At 28.9% G+C, this 17,361-nt stretch overlaps 4 protein-coding genes across 5 annotated transcripts; 2 read left to right on the plus strand and 2 right to left on the minus strand.

Annotated features, from left to right (window-relative positions):
* Nucleotides 1–968: 968 nt before the first annotated feature.
* Nucleotides 969–4,812, plus strand: LOC127281749 (methyl farnesoate epoxidase). Its single transcript, XM_051305624.1, has 10 exons — nucleotides 969–1,027; nucleotides 2,014–2,099; nucleotides 2,225–2,476; nucleotides 2,553–2,991; nucleotides 3,298–3,478; nucleotides 3,570–3,678; nucleotides 3,750–3,930; nucleotides 4,022–4,139; nucleotides 4,231–4,369; nucleotides 4,469–4,812. The coding sequence occupies exons 1-10, from the start codon at nucleotides 1,014–1,016 to the stop codon at nucleotides 4,651–4,653; spliced, it is 1,704 nt and encodes a 567-aa protein (XP_051161581.1). The 5' UTR covers nucleotides 969–1,013; the 3' UTR covers nucleotides 4,654–4,812.
* A 3-nt stretch (nucleotides 4,813–4,815) lies between these two features.
* LOC127281750 (probable splicing factor, arginine/serine-rich 7) lies at nucleotides 4,816–6,749 on the minus strand. Its single transcript, XM_051305625.1, has 2 exons — nucleotides 6,205–6,749; nucleotides 4,816–6,111 (listed from the first exon to the last, which is right to left on the minus strand). The coding sequence occupies exons 1-2, from the start codon at nucleotides 6,524–6,526 to the stop codon at nucleotides 4,955–4,957; spliced, it is 1,479 nt and encodes a 492-aa protein (XP_051161582.1). The 5' UTR covers nucleotides 6,527–6,749; the 3' UTR covers nucleotides 4,816–4,954.
* A 125-nt stretch (nucleotides 6,750–6,874) lies between these two features.
* LOC127281786 (transcription initiation factor TFIID subunit 1) lies at nucleotides 6,875–15,200 on the plus strand. 2 transcript variants are annotated; one of them, XM_051305675.1, is made up of 13 exons: nucleotides 6,875–7,533; nucleotides 8,095–8,507; nucleotides 8,581–8,826; nucleotides 8,883–9,169; nucleotides 9,238–12,070; nucleotides 12,436–12,693; nucleotides 12,789–13,224; nucleotides 13,307–13,449; nucleotides 13,536–13,673; nucleotides 13,753–13,882; nucleotides 14,299–14,401; nucleotides 14,503–14,672; nucleotides 14,764–15,200. In XM_051305675.1, the coding sequence occupies exons 1-13, from the start codon at nucleotides 7,173–7,175 to the stop codon at nucleotides 14,970–14,972; spliced, it is 5,727 nt and encodes a 1,908-aa protein (XP_051161632.1). In that variant the 5' UTR covers nucleotides 6,875–7,172; the 3' UTR covers nucleotides 14,973–15,200. The 2 variants fall into 2 exon arrangements, with proteins under 2 accessions (XP_051161632.1, XP_051161633.1); XM_051305676.1 differs by having other exon boundaries at nucleotides 12,451–12,693.
* On the minus strand, nucleotides 15,199–16,968 carry LOC127281788 (uncharacterized). Its single transcript, XM_051305687.1, has one exon. It carries the CDS (start codon nucleotides 16,745–16,747, stop codon nucleotides 15,203–15,205), a length of 1,545 nt encoding a protein of 514 aa, XP_051161644.1. The 5' UTR covers nucleotides 16,748–16,968; the 3' UTR covers nucleotides 15,199–15,202.
* Between the last annotated feature and the right edge of the window lie 393 nt (nucleotides 16,969–17,361).

The following is a 17,361-nucleotide window of genomic DNA, read 5'->3' on the forward strand; positions in this document are numbered from 1 at the left end:
TCCTTAATTATAACTTTCTCCTTTTGTTTGTATTTTTTTTTTTTGTAAATATTTATTTTTTTTTCTTCAAATAAATAATTTGTCTTATTTGTAGTAAAAGATTTATAACTTTCGAAACAAATAAATTAAACTCACTTTTATTTTCTAAAGGAAAGTTGTCGTTGCTTATATGGAAAAAAAAATTCTATTTATAAATTTATTAAAGTTACAAACATCCTCGATTTACAAAAAAAGAAGAGAATGAATAGTCAAAAATTTAAATAATTAAACTTTCACGTAAGTCGCAATCTTAATTATTAAAATTATTTCCCGTTTCTTATGATTTTAAATATAATTTTTGTATTTTATCATTTTAATATTCTTACAATTCTTTTTTAATTTTATAAATAAAAAAAATATAAATAAAGAGCAGAATAAATTTTTAATAACTAATAATAAAAAAAATTATTTAAATGAGTCAAAAATAATAAATAGAGACTAGAATCTTTTTTAATTAAAATTTAAGTTTAATATAAAAAAAAAATACCAAAATTAACAAATAGTTAAATTTTTATAAATTGATAAAAAAAAAACTGAATTATCATCGGAAACTGAATCTTAATGCCATCTGTTTGTAAACTCCGAAAGTTTCATTTTATATACATTTTTCGAAATTTGAAAAAGAAAGTCTTTTTGAGAAAACTAAAAAAGTTTTTACAAATTTTATTTTTATAAATTACTAATACTAACGAAAATAAAAAATAACTTTTAAAAATTCGTAATCTTTTTTTTATCATACTTTGTATTACATTAGAAAATTAGAAAAATTATAGATAGTAAAATTAATTAAAAATTAGTTTTAAAAAATATTTTTCTAGTTTTTAATTTTTTTCTTTAATTAATTGCAAAAATTTACCTTCTCCCTACTCATACTACACGACAGCATCCGTTGCAAAAAGAAAGAAGTGAAACAGATAAATGCAAGGTTTACCTCAACTCGCAGACAGTTTTGCAGACATACTCGTGGGCTAATCATGTGGGAAATAAGGTAAATCCCAGTGAATCTGTAACACGTGAGTTAGAATTTGTGAACAAAAAAGAAAATGTGAAAATACAGAGTGACATAATATTTATATATCCGTTGAATTTAAATTAATTCCTATAATTAGTGTTTTTCCTGATTAAAATTAATTTTCACCCTTTCTTGTGCAACAAATAATTTATAAATAATTAATGTTTTTCCTTATTATTTCAATTAATTAAATTCTATTAACAGTCGAGAATTAAAAATTTTAAACTTTTAAAATTTTACTTATAATTATTCGAAATATAAATCAAATTCAAGTGAGAAAAAAAAAATTATGAATGAAAAAAAATACGCTAAAAAATAAATTATATAAATTTAAATCTAAATTCAATTCAAATATTCATTTAAGAAAAAAATATTTTAAAAATTTTATAAAGTGAAAAAAATCAAAATTTAAAATAAAATATTTTTTTTGCAATTTGTTTTTTTGGAAAATCTTTAAACAAGAGAAATAGATGGCTAATAATTGTCTAATATTGCAAATAATTAAAAAAAAAAAAAAGAATAAGATGTGTAAAATTACGCAACACGTTATGATACAAGATTGAAAGTCTCTAAAACACGCACCTTCCGTATACAACTTTCACCAATGAGATTATACGTTTCACTTTCTTTGAAGCAGAGAATGGAAAAGTTTTACAATATTTAAATATACGTCTTTAAACGAATTGCATATATATGTCAAAAAAAAAAAAAAGTTATCATTCTGCAATGCAATTTTGTTTACAAATGCAATATTAACCTACTTTTGTTTATTTACATTAAACAAAAATTTAGAAAATTTTTTATAAATTAATAATTATCTACAATTTAAACAAAAAATTTGCTCAAATACTTTTTTATAGTTCTTCAAATTTAAAATTAAAAAAATTTTAAATTAAATAAATTTAAAAATTTATATTTATTTTTATAAATTTATATTCACTAATTTAAAAATTTTGTTTTAGTTTTTTTTTAACAGCAACTCTTTTTTTTATTGTGACGTTACTTCTTTTCTATTTGGGATCACGAAAACCCCAAGGATATCCGCCAGGTAAATTTTATTTTTAATTTAAAATTAAAATTAAATTTTAAAGGTGTATTAAAAAATGTTTAAAAATATTAATTTTGAAAAAGAAGAAAATTATTAACCTTTTGTTTCTTTATATAAAAAAAAAGGGCCACGATGGTTGCCAATTCTTGGATCTGCTTTGGAAGTGAAGCGACTAAGAAAAGAAACTGGATCCTTAGCTTTAACTTTCACAACACTAAGTCAGAAATATGGCCCTGTAGTTGGATTAAAAATTGGCATCGATCGAATCGTTGTATTGAATAGTTTTGAAAGTATGCGATCGATGTGTCTAAATGATGTCTGCGATGGAAGACCCTTTGGTCCCGTTTATGAAGTCAGAACCTTTGGCAAAAGACTCGGTAAGAAAAAAAAATATTCCAAAATGAAAAAAATTAAAAATAAAATAATTAAAAATAAATAAATAATAATTTACAGGTCTCATTCTTACGGATGGAAATTTATGGAGCGAACAACGAAGATTTGTAGTACGTCATTTACGTGAATTTGGTTTTGGAAAAACAAGTATGGCAACTTTGGTCGAAGAGGAAGCACAGCAACTTGTTGATTATTTCAGAAAGCTCATTCAAGGAACATCCAATTCACAAGACTCGTCAAGTGATTATAATGCCTCCTATAATAATAATAAAAAATCAAAAGACGGTCAAATTTATCAATTAATAGACGAAATGGAAATGAAAACAAATGAAAATGAAGAAATATTCAAACCAATGAAATTAGAGCATGTTTATGCAAAAGCCGAGGACTATGAAGAAATTCGAAGACTCTCACAACCAACAAGTGTTGTTGTTTCAATGCACGATGCTTTTGGTGTTCCTGTATTAAATACTCTTTGGCGAATGATGGCAGGCAGACGGTAAATACTGAAAACAATTAATTTTGAAAATAAATCAAAAATATAAAATTTAAAAAATAATTTTTTAAATATTTTAATTCTGAATGAAAAAAAAATACCAATTGGACTAATTTTAAAATTAGATTAATAAAATTAATTTTAAGATTTTTTATATAATTAATTTATTTTATATCTCTTCATGTAGACTAAAAATTTACAGTATGAGAAAAATTGCAATTGGAAATTTAAATTTAGAAATTCTTATTTTCTAAATATAATTTTCATTAAAAAAATCTCATAAACTTACGATTAAAAAATAAATTGCAGATACAACACTGATGATAAACCATTGAAACATCTTTTGAGAATTCTCAATAAACTTCTTGGCGAAATTGCAATGATTGGAAGTGCATTTGGTCATTTTCCATTTTTAAGATACATCGCACCTGAAGCAAGTGGTTACAAAACATTTTTAGAAACTCATCAAGAATTATGGCACTTTATAAAAGTTAGTATAAAATTTTATATTAATTTTTTTTTTTTTATATTTTTATTTAATAAAAAATTTTATTAAAATGAAAAAAATATATTTCTTTAAGGTCGAATTGCAAAATCACAAAGAAACATTTAATCCTGACTCTCCGAGAGATTTAATGGATACCTATTTACAAGTTTTGCAATCCGAAAAGCCCAATGAATCATTCTCAGGTAATTTTATATCATTTTTTTTTTTTAAATATTCTTCAATTTATTAAAAAAAAAAAATTACTTTATTTCAGAATCTCAACTCCTGGCAATATGTGTCGATTTATTTATGGCTGGATCGGAAACCACAGCAAAAACATTGGGATTTTGTTTTTTACATTTGGTTTTAAATCCAGATGTGCAAAAAAAAGCACAAGATGAAATAGATTCAATAACTGCTCGTAAGCGGTTACCAACATTAAATGATAAATCAAGGTAATCTGAAAGAAACATTTAAATATTAAATATATAAATATTATTAAAAAATAATATTATTTAACAAAATAATTAAATTTGCAAAATTTAGAATGACTTACGTTAATGCAATAGTATACGAATCCTTAAGAATGTTTATGGGACGAACGATGAATGTTCCACATAGAGCATTAGAGGATACATATATTTTGGGTCATCGAATTCCAAAGGTAAGAAAATAAAAGAAAGTAATTTAAAAAATTTTTTTAAAATAATTTAAAGAATTTTTTGAAAATAATTTTAAAAATATTCCTTTTACAGGATACGATGATTGTCGTTAATTTCAATAAAGTTCTAATGGATTATTTTTGGGACGATTCTGAAGCATTTCGTCCCGAGAGATTTATTGATGATCAAGGAAAATTGACGATACCGGAACAATTTCTACCATTTAGTTTTGGTATTAATTTTTTTTTAAAAACTGAAACAAAAGAAAAAAAGAAAAATGGAATTTAAAAAAAAAATCGAAAATTTTTTTATTTTAAAATTTATTTTCTAGGAAAACATCGATGTATGGGTGAAGGTCTTGCGAAAAGTAACATTTTCGTTATGGTTGCAACGCTTTTATCTCAATTCACATTCTCGGTTGTTCCCGGTGAAGAGAAGCCAATATCTAGTGAATTTATTGATGGTGTCACTGCTGGACCATTGCCATACAGAGCGTTAGTGACATTGCGAAATTAATTTTCTTTTGTAGTTATTTTTTTTTGTTGTATAAATAAATGTTAATTTTTTTTTTCATTTAAAAATTTAAGAATATTCAATTTTTAATTTTCAATTTTCAATTTTCAATTAAAAATTAAAAATTTTAAATTAAAATTAAAAATTTTTACACTTATAAAAGCGTTATTTTATACATATATATTTATTAACTAATTCGTTACAATTGATTCATTTTTTTTTCCAAAAAAAAAAAAACGGTATAATTAAAAAAAATTCACACAATTCAGCGCTTCAATTTAATTTGAAACAAAAAAAAATTAATTTAATCTGAAGAGCCTTGTCGTTCCTTGCTATCGCGATATTCCGAACTAGCACGTGATTTCTCATCAGATTTTGCATCTCTGTCCGATTTTTTATCACGACTCGATTTCTTATCACTTCTCTCGCTTTTATCGCTGTCACTCTTCTTTCCATTGCTCTCCGTTTTATCCTTACTGCGTCTATCTTTTTCCTTTTCTCTGGTTTTTTCCGAGTATTTTGATTTTGACGATCGTGTTTTTGATTTTGATCGCGAACGTCTTGTTTGTGATTTCGAACGTTTACTGCGCGGTGTACGCGAACGTGTTCGACTTCTTCGTTTTGGCGATGATTTCTTTTTACGATCCTTGGAACGTGAACGTGAACGTCTTGAACGTGATCTTCGTGAACGTGAACGTGAACGATGACGACCACGTGAACTGCTACGTCTTCGTGATTGTGATTTTCGTCGACGTTCTTTTGAACGTGAACGACGTTTTGAACGTGATCGTGAACGACGACGATGCCGCGAACGTGAACGTCTATGACGTGAACGTGAACGTTTACGGGAACGTGATCTTCGTGAACGACCACGTGAACGTGAACGTGATTTTCTACCACGTGAACCACTACGACTTCGTTTATCTTTTGATAGCATACCACCAATCATTGGATCAATTGCTGCTGATATTAAATTATGTGCTTCCTTAACTCTTGACATTGCCTCTTCAATTTCTTTTTGTGCTGCTTCATTACTTTTTGCCTCGGGTTTTGATATTGCTTGTGTTGAATGACTTATTTTTATTGGCATATCGCCCAATAATTCGTCATTTAATTGTAATGCAGGAATAATTGATGTTTGTTCGGTAAGTTCAATTAATGCATAATGTTCAGTGTCTGAATCACGAGTACAAATTCTTCCATATTTTACTTCAACATTATTATTACTGAAAAATTCAATTAATTGTTCTGTCGTTATTGATGTATCCAAATTGGCTATAAAGAGGGTTCTTCTTATTTCTTCGATTCTTCGACTATCAAGATGACCGGGCAAATGAGGATAGGGTTCAAGGCCACTTGCTTCCAATTTTGGATCCACTGTTGTGATAACATGATTCGGAGGAGTTCCTTCTATTGCGTTTACTACATTTGCTGGAAGTTTCGGTTCTGATGGATAAAGACCTGAAAAAGTAAATTGTTTTTTTAAAAATAGTAATAGTTATCAAAATATAAAAATTCTTTGAAATGTATTTTAAAAATAAAATTTATACATACCTGGCACTATTGTACCATTGTTAGTTAATTCAAGAGCTCGTTGTTCGTCAGGAATATCTCCATTCTGATATGGAATGACAATTAGAGCACGGTCAATAAAAACAGTATTTGTCATGTGCTGAGCAACCGAAACACAGCCATGATCGTGAAATTTGATGTAACAAATACGCGATTGTACCGGTACTGCAACATCTCGAATTGTTGGATATAATCTTATGTCCTCTATTTTTCCAAGATAGCCAAATAGTGTTTGCATCTGATCCTTAGTCGCTTGGGGTGCAATGTTTGTTACCTGTACAACTTTTGTTGAACCGACCGCCATTCTTATCCGAGAGGTTAGCTTTACGATGCAAAGCGTTTTTTTTCAAATAAAATCACTTTCTATTCACGATAGTTGAAAATTTCACTTCGATACTAAACGAAGTTTTGACTTCTTCAATAATTAAATTTAACTTACATGATTATTATTTGTGGGGAATTAATTTAATTTGAATAATTATAACACTACACGCTCACCAACAGCTTTACTGAGCTTTGGTCCACTGACAAAATATAATAGATGGTCAACTCATTAAACATAAAACACGTAATTTAGGTTGTGAACGTACCTTAAGGTATACAGTTCTCAACACTTGCGGTGAAATCTATTTAATTTCTATTCAGTGATTAAAGTGCGATTGACAACTGTCTGAAAGTCTCCAGTTATTATTAAATTGTTTATAGAATTAAACAATATAAACATTTAAATGAGTACTAAAATGTAAAGTGAAAAAAAATCGAAGAATGTGAATCAATTTAAACATAAGGAGAGAGGAAAGGAAAGACTGTTAAGTATTCCTAACCTCTAATATGAAAAATTTATTCGAAAATTTTTTAATATATAAAATTTAGTACTTATAAACTAATAATCGAGTATAAAAGAGATAAGTAGCTTTTATTTCAATAAGTCGTTTAATTAGCAAAATAAAATGGATTCAGACGAAGAGAACGATAGGGATGATGGATCTATCAACATGACTGGTTTTATGTTTGGAAATATTGATAAAAATGGCGAATTAGAGGATGATATTCTTGATTCTGAAGCAAAACAACATCTTGCTTCTTTAAGTCATTTTGGAATAAGTTCACTTTTACAAGAAATGTTAATGGATGATATTGATACCAAAAAATCAAATGAAGATGACAGTGATAATAAAGAGGAAAAAGAAAGTGAAAAAGACAATATTGTTACAAGTGATAAAGAAGATGATTATCAGGAAAAATCACCATCAGCTTTTGATTTTTCTGACATTAATGAATTAGCCGATGATAATTGTGAAGAGAATACAAGTATGTTTTTCTTTGGTTCCATTGACATTATTGATATTATTTTATTAGTTGTATATATTATTTCAATTCCAATAACATTCTTTTACAATAAAATATTTTAGGAAATATTTCAAATGGATTTTGTATATTGTAAATATATGAAATAAAAAAATGTGATATTACGATAATTGGGCCGTTTAAAAGAATTTTTTTAAATGTAAAAAATCCCCTATTTGAGTTTTTATTTAAAAAAAAGAATTTTTCTTGAAAATCATTTTCTTTATTTTATATCTTTTTTTGTCGAGCAGATTCTATGGACCCTTCAACTTCAATATAAAAATAAATTCTTATTAAAAGAAAAGAAAATTTTTCCATTGTCGAGTGACGATTATTTATTTTTTCTTCGGAAAATCATAAAATTTAGAATTATTATTAATAAGTAAAAAGAGACGAAAATGAATTAGAAATAAAATTTTTTAATAATTTTTAAAAGTGGTAAAAATATTTTGAAAAAAAAAATAATTTTACAAAAAATAGAAGTAAAAGTAATTTTTATTGATTTAAAATTTTTTTTTTTTCTAGACGAAATGTTTGATAATAAGAAACGAACAGAGAAAGAAAATTCGGATTACGATGCAGATGATGAGGAACCGTTTAATAAATCCGATACACAATTAATGCCACCGCCACCATTGCCAGATGAAAAAGAAATTTTAACACCCGAAGAGGCGGAAGCTGTTAGAAGACGAAAATTAGAAACACCACTTGCATCAATGCTACCATCAAAATATGCAAATATTGATGTAACTGAATTGTTTCCCGATTTTCGGGCAAATAAAGTTTTACGTTTTTCCAAACTTTTTGGTCCAGGAAAACCGAGTAGTTTGCCACAAATTTGGCGTGGTGTTAAAAAACGTAGGAAAAAGAAACGTCATCAAGAGATTAGAGATTCTGATTCTGGTTCGGATCAAGAGTCAAGAAAATCTAAATTTAAAGTACTTTATTTTCTATTTTGAAATTTTGCTTTTTGAAAATAGGATTTATAAAAAAAAATTTTTGCTTTTTAAGGGATGGGTTATGCAGTATGGACCAGAACCATCAGCGGCTGAATGTCGATCAGATGACGAGGAGAAGCTATTGAAACCAGTTGAAGATAAGGAACAATCGGGAAAATCTGGTGAATTTGTCGAAAATGGCGATATGGGTCCAAAAGTTGCCGATTGGCGTTTTGGTCCAGCACAAATTTGGTACGATATTCTTGGAGTACCGGAAACTGGAGATGGTTTTAATTATGGATTTAAAACAGCCGAAAAGGTAGAATTTAAATCATTTTTGAATTTTTTGTTTATATTAAAGAATTATTATTTCAGGAAGAACAACAAGAGGAAGAAGTTGTAAAAGAGGAATTTGCTGACGATGCATTTTTGATGGTTTCTCAATTGCGTTGGGAAGATGATGTGGTATGGAATGGAGAAGAGATAAAACATAAAGTAATGCATAAGTTGAATAGTAAAAATAATGCAGCTGGTTGGGTTCCATCGAGTGGAAATAGAACAGCTCAAGCTTTTAGTCAACCTGGAAAAGGAGCTCCAGTTCCAGTTGCACCAAATGTTCGTCTAGCTACACAAATAATGGCGCCATCGCAAAAGAATAAATTGTAAGTGATTTTTTAAAAATTTATTTTAATAATTACAGGCTTATTAATAATTTCTTTTTTTTTTTTAGGCCACTTTCAAAGGGTGCTCAGCAAATAAGAGAGGAAAATTACGACGACACATGGTACTCGATATTTCCAGTGGAGAATGAAGAACTTGTTTATGGTCTTTGGGAGGATGAAGTTATTTGGAATGCGGAGAGTATGAAAAAAATTCCCAAACCAAAAATATTGACACTTGATCCAAACGATGAGAATATTGTTCTTGGTATTCCGGATGATATTGATCCGGCTTTGCTTCATAAAGAACATGGACGTCAGCCAAAGGTTAAAATTCCCCATCCTCATGTGAAGAAGAGTAAATTATTGTTGGGAAAAGCCGGTGTGATTAATGTCCTTGAAGAGGATACTCCACCACCTCCACCAAAATCACCGGATCGTGATCCATTTAATATTTCAAATGACACTTTCTATTTGCCACGTTCTTCGGAAACTACATTGAGATTAAAAGTCGGTGGTGGAAATATAATTCAACATAGTACTCCCGTTGTTGAACTACGTGCACCATTTGTGCAAACCTACATGGGACCAATGCGATTAAGAAATTTTCATCGTCCTCCATTGAGACGTTTTAGTCACGGACCACTTGCACACGCGGGTCATCATCCCGTTTTACCGCTATTGAAGCATATTAAAAAGAAAGCAAAACATCGTGAACAGGAGAGATTAGCCTCAGGTGGTGGTGATGTTTTCTTTATGAGAACACCCGAGGATTTAACTGGTCGTGATGGAGAAATTGTTCTCATTGAATTTTCCGAAGAACATCCACCATTGATAAATCAAGTTGGTATGTGTTCGAAAATGAAGAATTATTATAAAAGAAAAGCTGGTAAAGATCAAGGGCCACAAAAATATAAATACGGTGAAACAGCATACGCTCATACGAGTCCATTTCTTGGTATTCTCACACCCGGTCAAAGTATACAGGCAATTGAAAATAATATGTATCGTGCACCAATTTACGAGCATAAAATTCCATTTTCCGATTTTCTTGTAATAAGAACACGTCATCAATATCATATTCGTGAAATTGATGCACTTTTTGTTGCCGGACAATTGTGTCCACTTTACGAAGTACCGGGACCAAATTCAAAACGAGCAAATATCTTTGTACGTGATTTTCTTCAAGTTTTTATCTATCGTTTATTTTGGAAATCAACGGACACACCACGACGAATTAGAATGGACGATATTAAAAAAGCATTTCCATCGCACAGCGAGAGTAGTATTCGTAAAAGATTGAAATTATGCGCCGATTTTAAACGTACGGGAATGGATTCAAATTGGTGGGTTATTAAACCGGAATTTCGTTTACCATCAGAGGAGGAAATAAGAGCAATGGTATCGCCTGAACAATGTTGCGCTTATTTTAGTTTAATTGCCGCTGAACAGAGATTAAAAGACGCGGGTTATGGGGAAAAATTTTTATTTACACCACAGGACGATGACGATGAGGAAATGCAATTGAAAATGGATGATGAGGTTAAAGTTGCACCATGGAATACAACACGTGCTTATATTCAAGCAATGAAAGGGAAATGTTTATTACAACTTGCGGGTCCAGCAGATCCAACTGGATGTGGTGAAGGTTTCTCATATGTTCGTGTTCCAAATAAACCGACAATTAGTAAAGAAGAACAGGAAGCACAACCAAAACGCACTGTCACTGGTACCGATGCGGATTTGAGAAGATTGTCCCTAAATAATGCAAAAGCATTGCTTCGTAAATTCGGTGTTCCTGAAGAGGAGATTAAAAAACTTTCCCGTTGGGAAGTAATTGATGTGGTACGAACATTATCCACTGAGAAAGCAAAAGCCGGTGAGGAAGTAATGACAAAATTCTCACGAGGTAATCGTTTCTCAATTGCAGAACATCAGGAAAGATATAAAGAAGAATGTCAACGTATTTTCGATTTACAAAATCGTGTCCTAGCCTCGTATGAAGTTCTCAGTACCGACGAGGGCGAAAGTTCCGAGGAAGATAGTTCCGATATTGAGGAAATGGGTAAAAATATTGAAAATATGCTGTCGAATAAAAAAACAAGTACACAATTGTCACTCGAAAAAGAGGAACAACAACGTCATGAATTGCGTAAAATGTTAATGGACGAGAATCAAGAGCAAGATAAAAAGAATCGTGAGAAGAAAAAAGATGATGAGGATGAATCGCCAGTGAATAATTTAGCGCAGCCAGGACGTGTATTAAAAATTTATCGTACATTCCGTAATCCTGAGGGTAAAGAATTCACGCGAGTTGAAACTGTTCGCAAACCGGCTGTTATTGATACATATTTAAAAATTCGTAATTCCAAAGACGAGACATTTATCAAACAATTTGCAATATTGGACGAGGCACAAAAGGAGGAAATGAAACGTGAAAAACGACGTATACAGGAGCAATTGAGAAGAATTAAACGTAATCAAGAACGTGAACGAATGTTGGCGGGCAATTCAAATACACCATTTAGTTCGGCAAATTTACTTGATCGAAGTAATTCCAGTACACCATTAACATCCAATGCCAGTATCCTTCCATTATCAAATTTTCCTTCTTCTACTCTTACTCCTAAATCTATTAGATCTGATACAAGTACACCAAGACGTAAAAAACCTAAACTTAAACCAGATTTAAAAGTTAAATGCGGTGCTTGCGGTAATGTAGGGCATATGCGTACTAATAAAGCTTGTCCCCTTTATCAGAATGGTACAGCGACAACAACTCCAGTCAATGTGGCAATGACCGAGGAACAGGAAGAAGAAATCGAGAAACAACTCAATACCGATGATCAGGATCTTGTCAATGTCGATGGAACTAAAGTGAAATTATCCTCAAAACTTATAAAGGTATTTTTGAAAATTTTATTTTTTAATATCACTAATTGTAGGACAATTTTGCCACGGATTTTTTTCCCAACTTGTCACAAAAAAGATTGTACAATAATTTATTTATTTAAAATTTTCTATGTGATTAAAAATAGTAAAATTATCAAAGATATTGATTAAAATTTTTTGAAAATTATCAATTTGGAAAAAGTATTTTATTTTTTATTAATTTGTTATTGGAAAAAAATTCTTGTTGGGAAAGAAAACCGTTGGATTTATTTTGGATCTACTCTCCATTTCTCAAAAGGAACTTCTTTTTTTTAAAAAAAAAAAAAAAAGAACTAAGAATAATAATTATAAAAATACTAATTATGAAATAAATTGAGATTTTGGAATCTCAGCACGCAGAGGAAATGAAGAAACGCACCTTGCTGTTGAAAGTACCAAAGGATGCTGTAAATTCAAAGAAACGAAGAAGAATAACTGGTGATGAGCATTGTGATTATTTGAAAAGACAACAAAGGCCAGCAAATAGAAGAAGAACAGATCCTGTGGTTGTTATGTCAACAATGCTTGAAAATATTTTGAACGAGATGAGAGATTTACCGGATGTACAACCATTTTTGTTTCCTGTCAATGCGAAGGTATTTTTAAAAAATTATTTAATCTTATTTACTAGACATTATGAATTTTTTTTTAATTTTTAAAAAAATGTTATCATTGAATTTATCATTTTCAGTCTGTACCAGATTATCATAAAATTATTGAAAAACCAATGGATTTACAAACAATAAGAGATCATTTACGACAGAAAAAATATCGTAATCGAGAAGAATTTCTTGCGGCTGTTAATCAAATTGTGGAAAATTCAGCAATTTATAATGGAAGAAATAGTTCATTGACAGTGGCGGCAAAACGAATGTTAGATATTTGTGTTGAAAGACTTCGTGAAAAAGAAGATCGATTAATGAGACTTGAAAAGGCAATAAATCCTCTACTTGATGATAATGATCAAGTTGCACTTTCATTTATTCTCGGTGATGTTAATAATAAACTTAAATCAATGCAAGATTTATGGCCATTTCATAAGCCAGTCAGTAAAAAAATGGTTAAAGATTATTATAATGTAATTAAAAAACCAATGGATCTTGAGACAATTTCGAGAAAAATTGCAGGTATTATAATCGATAATTTAAAATGAAAATATTTAATTAAAAATCATTTTTCTAGAAATTGAAATATTTTTTTTGTTTCTAGCTCACAAGTATCATAGTCGTCACAGTTTTCTCCGAGATATAGAACAAATTCTTGAGAATTGCCGACGATACAATGGAAATGAATCGCCATTTACTCAAAAAGCTGAATCAATGTTAAAAATTTGTACAGTTACATTGGATTCTGTAAGTAATTCATTAATTGCAAGGGGAATTATAATATTTTTAATTTTTGAACTTGATTAAAAAAAAAATTTAATAATAATTTTCAGTATGGCGAGAGTCTTACAAATATTGAAAATAGCATTGCATTGGTACAAAAGCGAGCAATGGAACAAGCTGATATTGATTCATCTTGGTTAGGACCAGATGAAGACAATTATACAATTGCAGAACCTGATTTTCATGGGGTAAATTGAAAACAATTTCTTTTTGAAAGATTAGATTTTTTTTTTTAGATTTCTTTTTTTAAATTACATTTAATTTTAGAGCCAACCAAGTTCTCCGGAAAATATTTTTGATAAATCTCATTTGGACGATTATAATTTCGTCGATGTCGAAGGAGACATTGAAGGAGAAGTTGCTGGACCATCGAAGAAAAAAGATCTTCTCGAAGAAGGTAATAAATATTTCACAAATATGTATTTATAAATTACATATATAAACGGGACGCATGATTATTTCATAAAAATAATTAGAATCTTCAATTTCAAGAATTTTATTTATAATTATTTTTTAAAAGAATTTTTATTTAATAAATTTTTTAGTTACCAAACTTTTATTTGGCAGAATTTTTTTTACTTTTTATTTAACCAAATTTTAATTTAGCATAATTCTCATTCAACAGAATTTTAAGAGATACGAATTTTTAAATTTCAAAATTTGTTTAAAAAATAAATCTATGAATTCTTTAAAATTCTAAAGATTTTTATGCAATATGTCATATAAATATAATTTTTAATTTAAATTCATATAAAAATAAAATGAAGAAAATTAAATAATATTGAAACTCAATCCCTGTTTTTTAATTTACAGATCTACAGTGTTCAAGTGAAGATGAATTTGACGAAGTACCATTTATTGGTGAAGAACCAACAGATCACGTGGAAATGGATAATTTACAATTTGAAGAAAATCGGTAAAAAAAATTTTTCATTTGAATTTAAAATAAATCAAATATTAGTTTTGATAATTATAATTTATTTCTTTCTAATAATTAATTTCTGTTAATTTTCAAAGTGATATGAAGGTGAATTATCAAGGACTCGATAGAATTGAATCGCCAATGAGTGAAATGAGAGATATTGAAATGCCGGCAGACGATGACAGTCAACAGGCAGCGGAGGCAATGGTCCAATTAGGAAATGTAGGATTTTATACTGGAGAACAACAACCTATTCTTCAGCAAGGTAATTTTAATAAATTCTTCCAATTATTCTTAAAACTTTTCAATAATTCACAATTTTTGAAAATCACTAATCGAAAAAAAAAAAATTACAGATGAAAGTATGGACGTTGATCCAAATTACGATCCATCAGATTTCTTATTAGCTGGTCTACCAGCGAGGGAAAAGAAAGAAGAAAGTAAAATTCAAGACGATTTAGCAGTATCGGAATCAGAAGATGAAATTGAAACAAAAGATGAGCCTATTCTTGAGAAAAAAGAACTGCCATCAAATGAAGAAGATGGAGAGGATATATGGTTTTAGTTCATTTGTTACCATCTCCGCTTATTTGTACATAAATTAGTTTTTAAATTATTTCTTCTCTTTGGAAATTTATCTTCAATTATTATAGACAGTAAATTAATTAATAATCGTTTCAATTATTATTATAAATAATTATTATAATAAATAATAATGACGATTGTTATTATAAAAGATAAGTAAATAAACTCACCGTTTTGTTGAAAATAAATATTTTTCACTTTAAAGACATTTCATTCTGTTTTAATAATTTTTTTCGAATCCTGACGTAGACGAAAATGTTTCCATAGTCCATAACGTACTTCCCAATCGATGAAAAAAAGTTCCGGTTTCTCCCATCGTACATGATGTGTGGCAAAATTATAACGTGATTGAATTGGTGGATTTAAATACGGTGCCCATTGTGCTCTCTCCATAATTATTTTATTCACATATTCATAAAATGATTCAGCTTGATGTAACCAGCATAAAAGTGATATTATTGAAATTATTAAAACATGAACATGATAAACAGATTCACGATGAAAATTTCCTAGTGACATTATTTTATCTTGTATTGTCATAGTGAGACATGCCAATGATGCTGCAGTGAATCCACAAGGAATTTCAACGGCAATTAAACATATTGTACAATATGTTGTTTCTAAATTTAATCGATATGAACAATGATTAATGACACTCATCAATAGACATTCGTGTATATCTTCACGATGTTTTTTTAAAAATGCCTTATCCTCCATACGATATGGTCGATTATTTAAATGAAATCGAGAATGTTGAAAAAAAATCTTTGGCGTATCAAAGAGAAATCGATTTTTTCCACGATCAATAAGATATTGCATTACACGATTACCAAGAAGACTAACGAGACGATTTGATGATTTTATCATTTTTACAACAAGAGGAAATATTTCGTCTGTCAAAGTATTTTCAAAAAGATCAGTTTCATGCATATAAGCCGCATATTCTAATGTACTGCCAAAATCTAAAATTGAATATTTTTTTGTATTTTCATTAATTGCCCAATAACACATTCGATGAATAAAAATTAATATCAATGAATTTGATGTTTGTTTTATAAGATATCGAATGCAAAGTTCAAAACCACGTGTAAATGCATCGGAACGATTTTGTAAACTCATGAGATAAAGTTTCAATAGTCTTTCAATAAAAATAACAGTTTCTTCAGTTTGTGGCCATTTATAAATAGCGAGTAATTCATAGAGTGTTTTTATAATTGTTCGTGCATTATTAATTAATGAAATTTGTTCTTCAACTTTATCGCACAATGCATGTGCAACAATTGCACCATGTGCACCTGATTCAATTAATTCCCAAATTATTTCCGAACATAAATCTTCAATTTGCCAAAGATTTTCATCATTGAGATGATTAATGACAATTTCAACGATTTGTTGACATTTTATTGGAATAAATATTTTCAAAAGATGAATATAACACTGTTTTGCTGCTTGATAACGTTTACGACGTTTCCATCCACACGTGTCAATGTACCAGAAACTATCATCGAATTGAGAGAGAATTTTCAGAGAACAATTGATAATAATTTTGGGATTTTCCAATTGTAATTGATTTTGTGATGATTGCTGAAGAATTTTAATGAGAGACTGTAAACTTTTATTTCTCACTGATTTAATATTTTTACCATCGGGTCTTAGGGAAAGAATAATTTTCTCGAGATTTTCTATTCGATTTTTGAGATCTTGATCCAAAAGGGGATGAACTTTTTTATGAAAACAGAAATTAAAGTAATTCATGTTTTGTACAATTGAGAAATTTAAATTTGTTTCTTAAATTTGTCGTTTCAGTGAAAGACATTATATTAATCTTTCACAAAATATCTTATTTAAATGAAATTTTTATTCATATTAATATGTAAACACAAATATGAAAATCGGTTTAACTAGTGTCAATGGTTTGAAGTTGCCTACAAACTATTTTTTGTCAGGGTTGGGCAGTTATGCGTAATTTCTCCTTAAAAAATTGTGACGTGACGTGATCATTAATAGACGACAAAACGATTATTAATCTGAAACTGATTAAAATTAGTAATAATAAATAAATTTTTTAGAATTTTGAATTTTCACTGAGATTTTAATTTTTTTAAAGGGTTGCAATTTTGAATAGTGATCACGTGATACATGTCACGTGACGAATGCCAAACATTAGCAGACGACAAAAGTGTTTTAAATCTCAAACAAAGAATTGTTATTTTCTGACGAATAATAAATGTATATAGTTATTTTTAGTTTTATAATTTAATTTCATGACACATATTAAGTTATTCATTGCACAGATTATTTAAATATCCACAAGATATATAAATTATGTTTCGATGACTATGTTGAATATAAAATGTTTATCTACTTCT

The sequence above is a fragment of the Leptopilina boulardi genome, unplaced genomic scaffold (genome assembly GCF_019393585.1).
Source record: "Leptopilina boulardi isolate dan_hultmark-lab unplaced genomic scaffold, ZJU_Lbou_2.1 LbouV2_278, whole genome shotgun sequence".
NCBI classification, from domain to species: Eukaryota; Metazoa; Arthropoda; class Insecta; order Hymenoptera; family Figitidae; genus Leptopilina; species Leptopilina boulardi.

Bases quoted from the DNA above. Each gene is read 5' to 3' on its own strand.
- LOC127281788 (XM_051305687.1), bottom strand. From the start codon at position 16,747: ATGAATTACTTTAATTTCTGTTTTCATAAAAAAGTTCATCCCCTTTTG.
- LOC127281750 (XM_051305625.1), bottom strand. From the start codon at position 6,526: ATGGCGGTCGGTTCAACAAAAGTTGTACAGGTAACAAACATTGCACCC. The intron at 6,112-6,204 runs GTATGTATAAAT...TTACTTTTTCAG, and splicing joins CAATGGTACAATAGTGCCAG to GTCTTTATCCATCAGAACCG.
- LOC127281749 (XM_051305624.1), top strand. The intron at 2,992-3,297 runs GTAAATACTGAA...AATAAATTGCAG, and splicing joins CGAATGATGGCAGGCAGACG to ATACAACACTGATGATAAAC. The intron at 4,140-4,230 runs GTAAGAAAATAA...TTCCTTTTACAG, and splicing joins TGGGTCATCGAATTCCAAAG to GATACGATGATTGTCGTTAA.
- LOC127281786 (XM_051305675.1), top strand. From the start codon at position 7,173: ATGGATTCAGACGAAGAGAACGATAGGGATGATGGATCTATCAACATG. The intron at 13,883-14,298 runs GTAATAAATATT...TTTAATTTACAG, and splicing joins AAAAGATCTTCTCGAAGAAG to ATCTACAGTGTTCAAGTGAA. The intron at 14,402-14,502 runs GTAAAAAAAATT...TAATTTTCAAAG, and splicing joins TTACAATTTGAAGAAAATCG to TGATATGAAGGTGAATTATC.